General features: G+C 43.4%; 1 protein-coding gene across 1 annotated transcript; it reads left to right on the top strand.

Moving 5' to 3' along the window:
• The first annotated feature begins 5,595 nt into the window (after positions 1-5,595).
• Positions 5,596-12,406, top strand: LOC130839525 (ADP-ribosylation factor-like protein 13A). Its single transcript, XM_057713756.1, has 7 exons — positions 5,596-5,654; positions 6,030-6,100; positions 9,557-9,806; positions 10,688-10,793; positions 11,315-11,502; positions 12,117-12,207; positions 12,302-12,406. Exons 1-7 carry the CDS (start codon positions 5,596-5,598, stop codon positions 12,404-12,406), a joined length of 870 nt encoding a protein of 289 aa, XP_057569739.1.
• The last annotated feature ends 251 nt before the right edge of the window (positions 12,407-12,657 follow it).

The following is a 12,657-nucleotide window of genomic DNA, read 5'->3' as shown; positions in this document are numbered from 1 at the left end:
TGATGAACCCACACATCCTTGGGGATCCAATGATCAGATTCCTTTTTCCATTTTTATATATGAAAAGGAAGGTAATGCCTTTGGGGTACTCAGCCCAAAACATGCGGACCACCATTGATCCACAGGGTATTACAGCAGCAACTGGACCCTGTGGCACAGGGACACTCCCTCCCCCCCAACACACACCCCCCTTGCCTTAGAGCCATTACTGTCACTCCCTTTTTGGTTAAGGCCATCAAAAAGGTCGTGGTGGGATCCTTTTTAACCATTTTTGTATCTCCTGCAGTGGAAGCCCTTCTGAATTCTCACCACACTTAACATTTCTCAGTCAGCCGCCTCAACTCCTAAGAAGTCCTTTTGTTAACTTCCTCACATAACTCTTTTAAGTTGTAATAACCTTAATCCTGCTACTCCTCTGTCCTCCATCACCAATGAAGTCCCTCACAGCTGCTTAACACTGATGGATCACCTCCTGATGCCTCGTGATGATCTGCAAGAAAATCTTTTGGGTAATGCTGACTTCTCATGGTTTGCTGATGGCTCTTATTTAAAAGGTGATCATGGTAAATATTGTGCTGAGTATGCTATTGGATCTCCTTTTGATGTTGTTGAGGCAGCATCTTTACCTATGGCTACTTCAGCCCAAAAGGGTTGTACTTTAGCCAAGTACAAAACTGCCAATATTTATACTGATAGTAGATGTGCTTTTGGAGAAGCTTGTGATTTTGGAATGTTGTGGAAGCAACATGGCTTCCTAACTTCCAGTAGAAATAAAGTTTAAAATGGCCCCTATGTTCAGGAATTATTGAATGTAATACTTTTATCTGCCACTTAAGCTATTATTAAAATTCCAAGGCATTCTAAAATTGACTCCCTGGAAGCTCAGGGAAATTACCTTGCTGACAGTTCCACAGGGAATACTGCCTTTAAAGGAACCAATAGCAGTCAAACTTCTGTCATGGTCCAAAGAGATATTTCCCCAAATGATAACTCAAAAAAAAAAACTGGCCGGAGAAGCCCAAAAATTGGCCTCAGAAAAGAAAAAACAAGATTGGAAATTCAACAACTCTTGGTTTGATAAAAAGTGAAATCTCTGGTTCAGATCAAATAACAACTCAGTCCTACTGGAGACTCTAAAATTCCTACTCCTAACGAACTGTACATGCACTAAACCACTGGTCTACTGACAAAATTACAACTTTCATGAGTCAATACTGGTGGGGAAACATGAACAAAGCTGCAAATAGTGCCTACCTCATTTGTCCCACTAGTCCAAAGGACAACCCAGGGAAGCCTGTTCTTATTGCTCCCAAACATTTTAAACTGCCTAATGGACCACTCAAAGTCTGGCAATTGGATTTCATACAACTTACTCCATCTCAGGGATATAAATGTTTTGGTCATGGTCTGAATGTTTTCCCACTGGACTGTAGCCTTCCCTTGCAGACAGGCTACTGTCTCTTCTGTGGCTAAAATCTTTTTGGAAAATATTATACCTACCTGGGGAAATCCTCTCCAACTTCATAATGATCGAGGGACCAATTTTACTGGTCAGATGTTTTGATGGCTATGCTGTTTGGCCAGTTTTACAACACTTTCACTACGCTTAGCACCTTCAATCCTCTGATTTAGTCAAATGCACTAACAACATTATTAAAACTCAATTGGCAAAATGTGTATGGGCCCTCCAAATATGCTGGCCAAAAGCATTGCCATGGATCCTTCTAAATCTTATATCCATCCCTTTTGGGAACTCAAACACTCACCCTTTAAGATAGTCACAGGACACTCAAGGCACTTGGCTCATACCTCTTTTGCCCCACAACTGACAAAACGAGAAATACTTCAACATTGCAAAGACCTAATTGCTTCTATTAAAAATAACCATGTTTTGGTAGAGCAATGTTTTCACAGTGCACTCTCAGGAGACGAAGACCTTAAGCACCCTTGCAACTTGGAGATTTCATCTACTGGAAAAGACACCTCCAGAAGGACTCTCTTTAACCTCACTGCAAAGGCCCCTATCAGGTACTACTAACCAACCCTTGTGCCATCAAACTCCAGGGAACAGATTCTTGGATTCACATGACACATGTAAAGAAAGCACCATACCCTAAGTGGACCTGCACAACATCTGGTGACCTGAAAGTAAACAGTTCCCAGAATTGAAGCAAACAAATCTGATGAGACAGTTTTCACAAGATATCTAGAACAGGCTTGTCAGAAGTTTGTCAGCCAAACCTTTGATGATGAAATAACACTTCATGTGATCTCCAATGTCTATGATCTTGATGATATATGGACTTTAGATAAAAAGTGCCTCAGAGTTGTCCCTCCTATCCTTCCTTATTACTCAAATGTGACCTCAGCAGGTTTCCAATATGTGCATTTTCCTTCCACTGTGGGACACTACACCCAGGAAAGGTCCCTTCTGGCACTGAGGGACAAAAAGCCACCGAAACCAGAAAATCTGACTCTTAATCAGCGATGCTTTCAGAGAAAGATCATGATCAAAGGGAGGAAATGTAAAAATTAATAAACAAAAACCACAATGAAAATAGTCAAGAGGCTAGAAGGGGAAGCTCTCACACCCTATGACAACAGCAGAGCCCAACAGGAAGACTTTCTTTTCTTGCCTGGCAAGACTTCAGCCAATGAGAGATTGCCACAACTCAGCCAATGAAAAGCCACAATACTTCGAACTCTCAATTCCTTCAATGGACTCTATGTAGTATAGCCCACCCAACTGCCTTTTCTCTTCCTTGCTGTAAGAGGTACTTGTGTGTGGCTTGTCATGGTTGCAGACCCCAAATTGTAAATCTTTGTTGATCCCAAATAAACGCATTTTTGCTGGAGAAATAACTGGCCATTTATGTGATTTAGGTCAACACTGTTAATAAAAGGGGAAAATGTGTACCAAAAAAATGTGTGCAAAGTATATGGGAACTCTGTACTATCTTTGTAATTTTTCTGTATATCTAAAACTGTTCTAAAAAATAAAGTCAACTTAAAAGAAAGAATAAGTACAATACAGTTTGTCCAGAAAAGATGGAAAGACCCAGAGCTGAGGCAGTTTCCCTGGTCCCTGAAATCTCACTCACATAGCCTGTGAGACCCTTAACTTAATACACAGACTCTGAAACCAGACTGCCTGGATTTGAATTCTGGGCTTTACCACTTACTAGCTAGGTAAACTTGGGCAAATTACTTAACCTCTTTGTGAACCTCATCTCTTAAAAAGAATGATAGCTCCTACTTTTTGTAATGTTATAATAAGGATGAAATGAGTTTAATATGTATGAAGTGCTTAAATGAGTGGTGGCACATAGTAAGTTCTATATAAATACTTTGTAAACTTAAAAAAAATGATGACTAAAAGTTCATTTAGTGATTAACTGTAATCAGGCAAGGTAGGGAGATGTGGGTTTGCTGCTGGTTACCATGGATATGTCAGAACCTTGACAGCCATTGTGAGGACATCGCCTTACCCTTTACAAGGGGGCAACTGAGCTCAGTTACTCTGGCAAGAAGGCTAGAGAGTGCAATACACTTTTCTGTTACTCTACCCATCTTAGGTCTTTCACCCAAAAAGAACCAACTTCTACTCAGATACATAATTAACCACCTCAAGGTAAGCAAAATATATCATTATCTCCATTCTATAGATAAGAAATCTGAAAATGGTAGGTTTAATTTAGGTGATTTCATTCCAGAGTGCCCAGGAGAGGCGCTAGAAATGAAGGACCTGGTAATCCCTAGTCCAATTATTTTCCTTCTCAGTTATCCCACTTATCCTTCTTTAAGATATGTTCTTAAGGAAGAATTTGTGTGATGCCAGTTTGATCTTTCTTAGTGGTACTAACAAATACAGACTGCCTCAGATCAAGTTAGGAAGCTCTGACAATTATCAGGAAACAGACATGAAGCTGCTACTTCTCATCTCAAAGGGAGGTGGCTATCATGGAACCCAGACAATCAGACTCCAGTGTTTCAGGCTCTAGGTCTTATCAGCTTCATGAGCAAAGCTGGAGCAAGGCTGGTTTGATCACAGGCCACATATAAGGTTTCCCTTTCATCTGGCATAAGCCAGAGCTATCCTCCAGAAGGTCCTTATGGGAATCTGAATGATTTTCTAGGGAATGAACTATGCTCTAAGAAATGCTATGAAATGTGAGTCCCTATTTGGAGATGGCAATTCTCTAAAACAGTGGGTGACTCTGTAGAACCCTGCTAAGTTATCTATTGATAAGTGGGCACATACACCATGCTCATCAGATAGCTAAGCAAAGCCCATCTGAGTATCAGCCTAAGTACTTTGTAAACCCAACCAGAGCTTCCCCCAGCTCTGGACCCCAACATAATTAGTCATTAGGAAAATATGAATCAAAACCACAATTAGATACCACTTCACATCCACTAGTATGGCTATAAAAAAATACAACAACGAGAGTTGGAGAGGATGTGGAGAAATTGGAACCATCCTGCAATTCTGGTAGGAATGTAAAATGTAGAAACAATCTGGCACTTCCTAAAGGTTAAACATAGAATTATCAAATGACTCAGCAGTTACACTCCTAGGTATATACCCAAGAGAACTGAAAACATATGTCCACACAAAACTTATACACACATGCACATAGCAGGATTATTCATGAGTCAAAAAGTAGAAACAATCCAAATGTCCATCAACTGATGAGTGGATAAACAAAAGGTGGTATATCCATACAATGGAATATTATTCAGCCATAAAAAGGAATGAAATACTAATACAGGCTACAACATGGATTAATCGTGAAGTGATTGTCTACATTACCCTTTCTACTTAGGCAGTCACTTCCAAATATGGCTGTACTTTGATATCACCTGGGGAGCTTATGCTACTCCCTGAGAATCTTTGAGAGTAGGGTACCTGGACTGTTGTTCGAAATCAATTAGAGTAGATGATCTCTAAAATCCCTTATAGCACTTGGAATTGTATGAAATCTATGATAGTGGGTCACCAACACCCACATTTTTGAAGCAGAGGCAGTAAGAGAACCAAACCCAATGAATAGTTGTTACTTAGAACAGATCTTCCAATAGGTCCTTCTTTTTTTTTTTATGGAATCTAAAAAAATGGTACTGATGAACCCACTGACAGGGCAAGAATAAAGATGCAGATGTAGAGAATGGACTTGAGGACATGGGGTGGGGGGCGAAGGGGAAGCTGGGACAAAGTGAGAGAGTACCAATAGGTCCTTCTTGAAACCTAAGCTGGTTCTTCTCTAAGACAGCTCTCCACCCCACCCTCACCTCCAAGGTTGCATGAAGATATTCAAAACAGGAATGAACTATGGCTGAAGGGGTGCCATTATGCCTGTGTGGGTTGCTTTAATAAGAAATCACCCCATTTTGCCACTAGAGTTGATGATAACCAGTCCCTCCCTCTATGACAAGGACAAGGTTGGGTAGAATGAAATAATGGACTTCTGACAGTCCCAGGCTTTCTGTTTATCAGTACCTGTGTACTTATAAGCTGATTTAAGTTCAGAGCTAATAATGGGGCTGATTTCTTGTTTACTTGTTTCCCTTAATATTAAAGAACTAAGCTGAATCATGCTCCGGCTACTGACCGGCTGCTGTTCTCGTCTAAAGGCAACTGAAGAGCCGCGAAGGTAATACTATAATTATTTCTCTAGACCTGTTCCACCATTTCCTCCAATGTACCTGCCCATGGTCCCTCAAAGGACAAATCTTTATGATATATATCATTAGGGGAGGTGACTAAGTAGTATCTACAAGATGAGGGGAAGGGTTGGGGAGAGGATGACCAATTCTACAAGGCAAGTGAACCAGGGAAGAAAAGCATCCTTGGAGGCTTTAGAGAGGGGTTCCCACACCACCTTCTACCACCCGGCTGTCCCTTTTATGACTGCATTGGGACCACTGCAGGCAGAGCCCCAAACACCAAGGAAGAGTATAATCTTTCTTTAGCCTAAGAACTAACAGTACTTTTAAAGCTTTGGCCCATTTTCCTTTTCCATTTCTAGGTATGCAACCATCGCCATAGTGGGACTGGACAGCTCAGGCAAGACTCTTCTTGCGGAGGCATTCCAGAGATGTAAGGAACTGAGAGCATTAGATACTGGTTTAGGTCTCCCATGGATCCCGGTGACCAATGAAATAATCATTCCTTCCTAGCCTTATTTCATGACCCTCAAGTTTCCTCTTTTGAAGGTAAACACTTCCCAACACAGAGACACACAGACACAGATACAGACACACACACTCCTCTCCTCGGGTATTATCAGCCTGTTTATGTAATGTCTGTCATCTGCTCCCTTTACAAGATATCCTAATTGAAGTTCTTCTCACAGTGTCAGTATGAATGAACTCAGACTATGTAAAGCACTGCAGTTGATTAGGAAGGCTGGCATGTTTGAAAATGTCTGGTTCAGAGCTCAATTAAAGTGGAATTTGGTCTAGATAAGAGAGACAAGTGTGGGATGATGAAGTTCATTCAACAACTCTTTGTGACAGCTCATATAGAGGGTTGGAGCTTAAGAAACGGTGTCAGTTCAGAGACATGCTAGTTTAATACCAAGTCTCCAGATTACTACCATGACATTTCAAGAAGCCATTACACAGAATTGCAGGGAGCTACTTTTCCAGTTGCGAAGCCCCAGCTAACGAAGCCAATCAATCAAAGAGCCTGGCACAGTGGCTGGCATAGGATGCCCTCCACTGATTTTTATTAAATAAAACATGGATTATGATGAGGTGGTTGTTTATATAACCTGGCAGCAATCTACAAAGTAGAGGAAAGGGCCAACTTGACTCCTGTCTCTGGCCGCCTTGAAGCCAGCATCAATGTCTTTGAAATACAGCAAACAGCCTGCTGGCTGATCTTGCCGTCTGTGGTTGTCTCCCCAGTATTCAGTCCACACAGCTGCCCGAAGGACTTAATGCAAACATCTGATCATGGCCCTTTCCTGCTTGAAACCACTCAGTGCCTCCCAGTTGCTGTCAAAATAAAAGTTAAATTGCTTATCCACACACTATGAAGGCCCTCCATGATTTGGTCCCTGATTTCTCCTCCAGCTTCGTTTTCCATGCTCTCCACATAGGCCCCCGATGCAGCCAAAACAAATGACTTGCCATTCATCTGCACCACACCATTCTAGTTCACATGCCCACGCTTTCTGTATATGCTCTCCTGCTACCTAGCATTCCATCCCCTCCATCATCTACCTGCTTAACAAAATGCCTGAAGACACAGCCTAAGCTTGACCTCAGGAAAGTCATCCCTAATGCCCAGTGCCTCCTTCCTCAGCTCCCACTCTATTCTGTGCCTCCCTTGATCATGCACTTATCACAACATCATTGCACAACTGCAAGTCCATCCCCTATACTGTGAGCCCTTGAGGAAAAATGATGGATCCTTTCAGCTCTGTATCTTCAATCTCTGTACTTTTAGTACCTTCAGGTAGGTACTCATTCATTTATGGAATGAATATTCTCCCCCATTCTATCATTCTCCTCAGGCTACATGTTGCCTCTTTCCAACTTTTCCCTCTCTCCCCCTCCCCCCACCCTTGGGGTGGCAGCCCCAAGCATATTTTAGCCAGTGGTTCAGCCTGGTATCTCACCTTATAGGCAGCAAACTTGACTCTGCCTCTCCTAATTCTCTGAGTGGCAGAAATGGTAAAAAGGTAAGCAGCAGCACGAAAATCAAGGAGCCAGGATAAATCACAAGATTACTGATAAAAGTGGGGATAATTTTTAGAACCCAACTCAGCTCCACCCCTAGATTCCCATCCAGTCTGGGTGGGGCCTGGGAATCTATATTTGAAGAACTCCCCAGGCCTTTCTAATGGCTAGTAAGCTTTGGGAAGCACTCATCTGTAATTAGCCCTACGGTATTTTGCCTATGAGAATAGTGTCTGCTTTCCATTCTAATTCCTAGAGGACAGAGCCTGGAGTCTATTTAATTTGTTACTGTATAACTTGCCTTGTGTTTGGTGAGTAACTTGGGGCTGATTCATAAACCAATAGGTTTATGGCTGTGACTTCACAGAGAAGTTTTTAATGGCTAAGAAGCAAAGTGCCACTGATGTCACATTCTGAAGAATATCTCAGGCCACCCCTGCCCATGCAGGACTGCCAGAGTCAATCTAGTAGGTTCCTCTGTACCCAAAATGCAATAGCTTGCCCCTCCCCCCCAACTCCTGCAAATGTTTATGACAGGTAACAGCCTAGGGAGGAAGTTCCAGTCTACAAGTAGTAACTTGTGTGCACATTTGAAGACACCAGCTATAAAACATTTTGGGACATAGGCCATTATTATCAACATCATTCACTATAACTGTTTTGTCTGCCATGGTCATTCGGGGCAAGGAACCCAAGCATGAGCACAGGTAAGTGCTGTCAGTTCAAAGAACTGGAATGTGTCTACAGACTGTCATGCTGAACCACATTTCTCTGGGGGCTAAGTGAAGGGTGGAATGCCCTGTGGGATTGTATGGTCTGGTCATAGCCTTGAAAGGGCGAACGTATCTGAGTTTGGCATGGCTTCTCAGAGGAGACATAAGAGGATTTCATACTCTCATCCACAGTAACCGGTATGATCAACATTTACTGAATACCTACTGTGTCTAAGGAGATGCAGAGCCCCTCCCTCACAGAGTTTATATCTTAGCTGGGGAGACAGGACATGCACAGAATGAGGTGAAGGACCAGTTTAACAGATCATGTGCTCAACAAGAGAAAAGGGAGAGCTGGGCCAGTCAGAGAGGCTTCCTAAAGAAAGTGGTGTTTGAGCTGGGCCTTGAAGAAAGGATGTTCATTCATTCATCAAATTCATTCAACAAATATTTATTGAGCACCTGTGTACCAGCTTCTGTGCTCAGCATGGTGAATATAACAGTAAATAAAACTGAAGGGGTTCCTATCCTGTCGCAGTTTATAACCCAGATAAATAAATCATAGAATCTATAACACTGTAATATGTGTTGTGATAGTGGTAAGCGCAGGAGAAAGGCACCTTATCTGTACTGGGGGATAGTGGTGTGAGAGAAAACTTTCTAGAAGAAACAAGATCTAAATTGATATTAGAAAAACAAAATAGGTGTTAATCAAGCAGAGGGTAGTGGAAGAGTGTTCTAACCAGCAGGAATAGCATCTTATGAAGGCTCAAGGCAAGAGAGAGCAAGACCTTCATGCGGAGTTGGGGGTGGAGAGGCAAACGAGTCAAGAAGCATAGGAAGAGATTGGGTACGAGGGACCCTGGACACCAGTCAGGGAAGCGATGGATCTGACAGGTTAGGAAGGAAAGGAGTCTGTATTCTATCTCCGGTGCAGTGGGTACTCACAGAAGGTTACTGAGCCAGGAGAGGGTGGCATGAACAAAGTGCCAGTTTAGGAGGATGGATCGGTGAGTGTGAGCAGGATGGCAGGATACCTCCGTAGGATTCCTCAGGGCAGGCTCTAGTCAAGGTTCAGATCATCGTTTAACAAATTCTTTCATCTAACTATAGTCCCCTGTTTTCTTCTCGCTTCTTTCTTCCCCTATGCATAGTCCTCCCCAGTAGGACAGACAGTTCTGTGAAACCTGAAATGACCACACTCCTGCTGGATAATTATGACGTTTCCATCTACGACCTGAATGGAGACAGGAAGAGCCAAGGAATCTGGCCCAACTACTATGCTCGGGCACATGGGCTGGTTTTTGTTCTGGATTCCAGTAACTTAAGGCGCATTCAGGAAGCGAGGGTCATCTTAACCCGCCTGCTGTCTGATAGAAGAGTTTCCGGGAAACCCATTCTACTGTAAGAGTCTGCTTTTGTGTCCAATTTCCCCTTCCCATCTTATGCCTTTAGAAGAGAAGTAGACAGAGAAAGGGCTAGGTGGTCCCTTTGTCACATCCAGTTAGAGCTCCTCTCCTCTTTGAGTGGCGCAAAGTGGCCCCCCTCTCCTCTGGGGCCTGTTTTTAAGAGCTACTTTCTACCAGGCACTGCCATGGGGGAACCTGTTATCTAACTGTGCAAAGGTAATTTTGAAGGCAAGCATTAAAGGGAAATGGAGAGTGATATCTGGATCTTCCAACACTGCCCCCCCCCCCCAACCCATCCCTCAACTCTTCCTGAAGACGGCCTTCCTAAATTTGCTTCTTTATTCTGGCTTCAGTCTCTGACCCTGAGACGAGGGTAGAAAACCCCTATTTTGTATATTCAGTGCCATTGGCCTCCGCCCTTGACAGTTATGTAACTCTTATTCCAGGGTAATAATTCAGGTGGCCTGTCAATTCTCACCTCTCTCCCACTCCCTTTTAGCCTTTTTTGTTGCTGGTTAGCACCCCCATCTCAAACATGAACAGAGTTCGGGGGAGGATGTAAAAGCTCCAAATCTGTTCCTATCCCAGTTGGCAATTCTAATTAAAGTTTGAATGTGTAGTGTGGAAGTGAGACGTGAGACCTGGGGATTATCTCAGGTTCAAATTACTTGTGCTATTCTCTCCTTCATTGAGAGCTGGCTAGAAAAATGTCTGGCTCACCTCACTGGGGATGGCTTAAAAGCTGGTCCCTGCATATACAGCAGCTGTACCAGAATTGGTTGCCCCCCTCTTTCCCTTCTTTTCTTGCCCTTGGCCTCTATCTTAGTTTCACTCTTCCTCTCTCCTTCCCTCCCTCTCTCCAATGCCTGGCTTTAGCCTGGCCAACAAGCAAGACAAGAAAGACGCCCTGCTACCTTGTGATATTGTTAAATATCTGCTGCTGGAAAAGCTAATGAGCAAGAGCAAGTCCATGTGCCGAGTGGTAAGTGTCCAGCCCTCCCCTCCCTTGTCCTCTCAAACAAGGCTGATGCCTCCCTTGGCCCAGTCCGTGATCAGCCTCCTATGCTGGGTATCAGGCAAGGCCTCTCCCTGCCAGGCAACAGCTACAGTGATGATTTCTGACTCAACAGCGATAATAAACATCACGCTTTTATAACACATTCACATCTGTTTTCTCATTAGGCCTGCAAAATAGCTCTTTAAAGTTGGAAGTTTCAATAGCCTCATTTTATGGTTAAGAAAGCAAAGGCTCAGAGACTCTTGAGTGACCTGTCCGAGGTCACACATTCAAGATGTTACACTTGATTAAAGGATCTTAGCTTTTGTACCTCTCATTTACCTTCTCAGGAGTGAATGCTGAATGTCTCCTAGGAAGTATTAAGAGCTTTGTCAAGCACAGCAGAACTTATGTGTAGCTGAGCTCTTTGGCTGGGGGTGACTGGGACTGTGAACCCCAGGGGTCCCAGCCTCCTGAGCTGAAGCCTACTCTTCTTTTTGTCACAGGAACCCTGTTCAGCCATCAAAAACCTCCAAAGAGGGAACCAACAGCCTATAATTGAAGGCCTGCGCTGGCTGTTATCTGCCATTGGGGATACATATGAAGAGCTGTGTACTCCCCAAGAGCCACCCCCATCGAGAATCCCAGCCTCTAAGGGCACCAGAGGCTTTGGGGAAAGATGCTCATCAGACAGGTACTGAGCTGCCTCTATTAGGTGAACTGATAAGAACATGCAAAAGTCAATCTTCAAAAATAAGCAAGGAGTTCTGGGAGGGGATGGATTCTGTGCAGTGCTGAGTAAGTCTCTCAAGATGAGTTGGCCCAAATGGGGCAAGGGCAGTGACCACAAACATCCCAACATTGTTAGGTACACCCTCCCCTCGGCACAATTGGAGTGGTCACGTCAGTGGGATGAGTTAAGCCATCAGTATCAGAGCATCTCCAAAACAGGGCTTCAACTTCCTGGTTTGTCACATAGAGGAGAAAAGGAGAAAAAGCCCCTTAAGAAGCTTATTGGCAATATTCTATGGATGAATGTCCTGGAGGTACCCCACATTCTCTGCTTCCTGTTCCCCGATGATCCCAATGATAAGGAAAGATGGGAGGGAACAGGAATATGGAAAAGAAGAAGAAAAAGAACAACAGGAGGTGATCAAGATTTTGAGGAATGAAGGGATTAAATGTTCTGTTGTTCTGTTGTCCCTTTAATTTTCCAAAGACATATGGCAGGGATGGAGTGATAGCTGGATTTGATAAAGAAGCTTGCATCTGTTTTCACTATGGCTTTGTCCTTTCTATCTTCCCCAGCGTTGCTACCAGGATGCAAATGTCCAAAGAAAAAGGACAGCATCTAGAACAACAGTCAATGGCACCTAGGCCTCTAAAGTCAATCCTATACGTAAGTGGCTGATTAAATGTTATTGCCCCAGGGACTAATCCGTGAGCTCTCCGGCACCAACTGACTTTTTTTCCTTCATCTTCCTGCTCTACAGAAAGGAGATATAAGAACAAGACCTAAAAAGAACTTATCAGTAACATTTGCTTTAGACGAACCCATGGAGAAGGGTGAATGTTCTCGGGGGCGATGGTGCATGTAACACCACTAAGCTTCGCTACAATCAGAAAGATGACTTTCGGCCCCCAGCTCCATATGCCAAGGGCAATCTTTTTGAAGGTAATCCTGGATCAGTGGTTAGCAGAGAAGAAAAGATATAAAGGCCTTCCCTCACAATTTATGAAATGGTATTCCTATTTGAGTCCAAAACTCTTTTCTCTTACTATGGTTGGTGGTCAGGAGAAAGAAAAGTAGATGAAGTGCTTGGGGATCACCATCTGGCAGCCCAGTATG

The sequence above is a fragment of the Hippopotamus amphibius genome, chromosome 17 (genome assembly GCF_030028045.1).
Source record: "Hippopotamus amphibius kiboko isolate mHipAmp2 chromosome 17, mHipAmp2.hap2, whole genome shotgun sequence".
Lineage (NCBI taxonomy): Eukaryota > Metazoa > Chordata > Mammalia > Artiodactyla > Hippopotamidae > Hippopotamus > Hippopotamus amphibius.
This window is presented reverse-complemented; position numbering and strand designations above follow the sequence as displayed.

Bases quoted from the DNA above. Each gene is read 5' to 3' on its own strand.
- LOC130839525 (XM_057713756.1), top strand. From the start codon at position 5,596: ATGCTCCGGCTACTGACCGGCTGCTGTTCTCGTCTAAAGGCAACTGAA. The intron at 6,101-9,556 runs GTAAGGAACTGA...CCCTATGCATAG, and splicing joins TGCGGAGGCATTCCAGAGAT to TCCTCCCCAGTAGGACAGAC. The intron at 9,807-10,687 runs GTAAGAGTCTGC...GCCTGGCTTTAG, and splicing joins TCCGGGAAACCCATTCTACT to CCTGGCCAACAAGCAAGACA.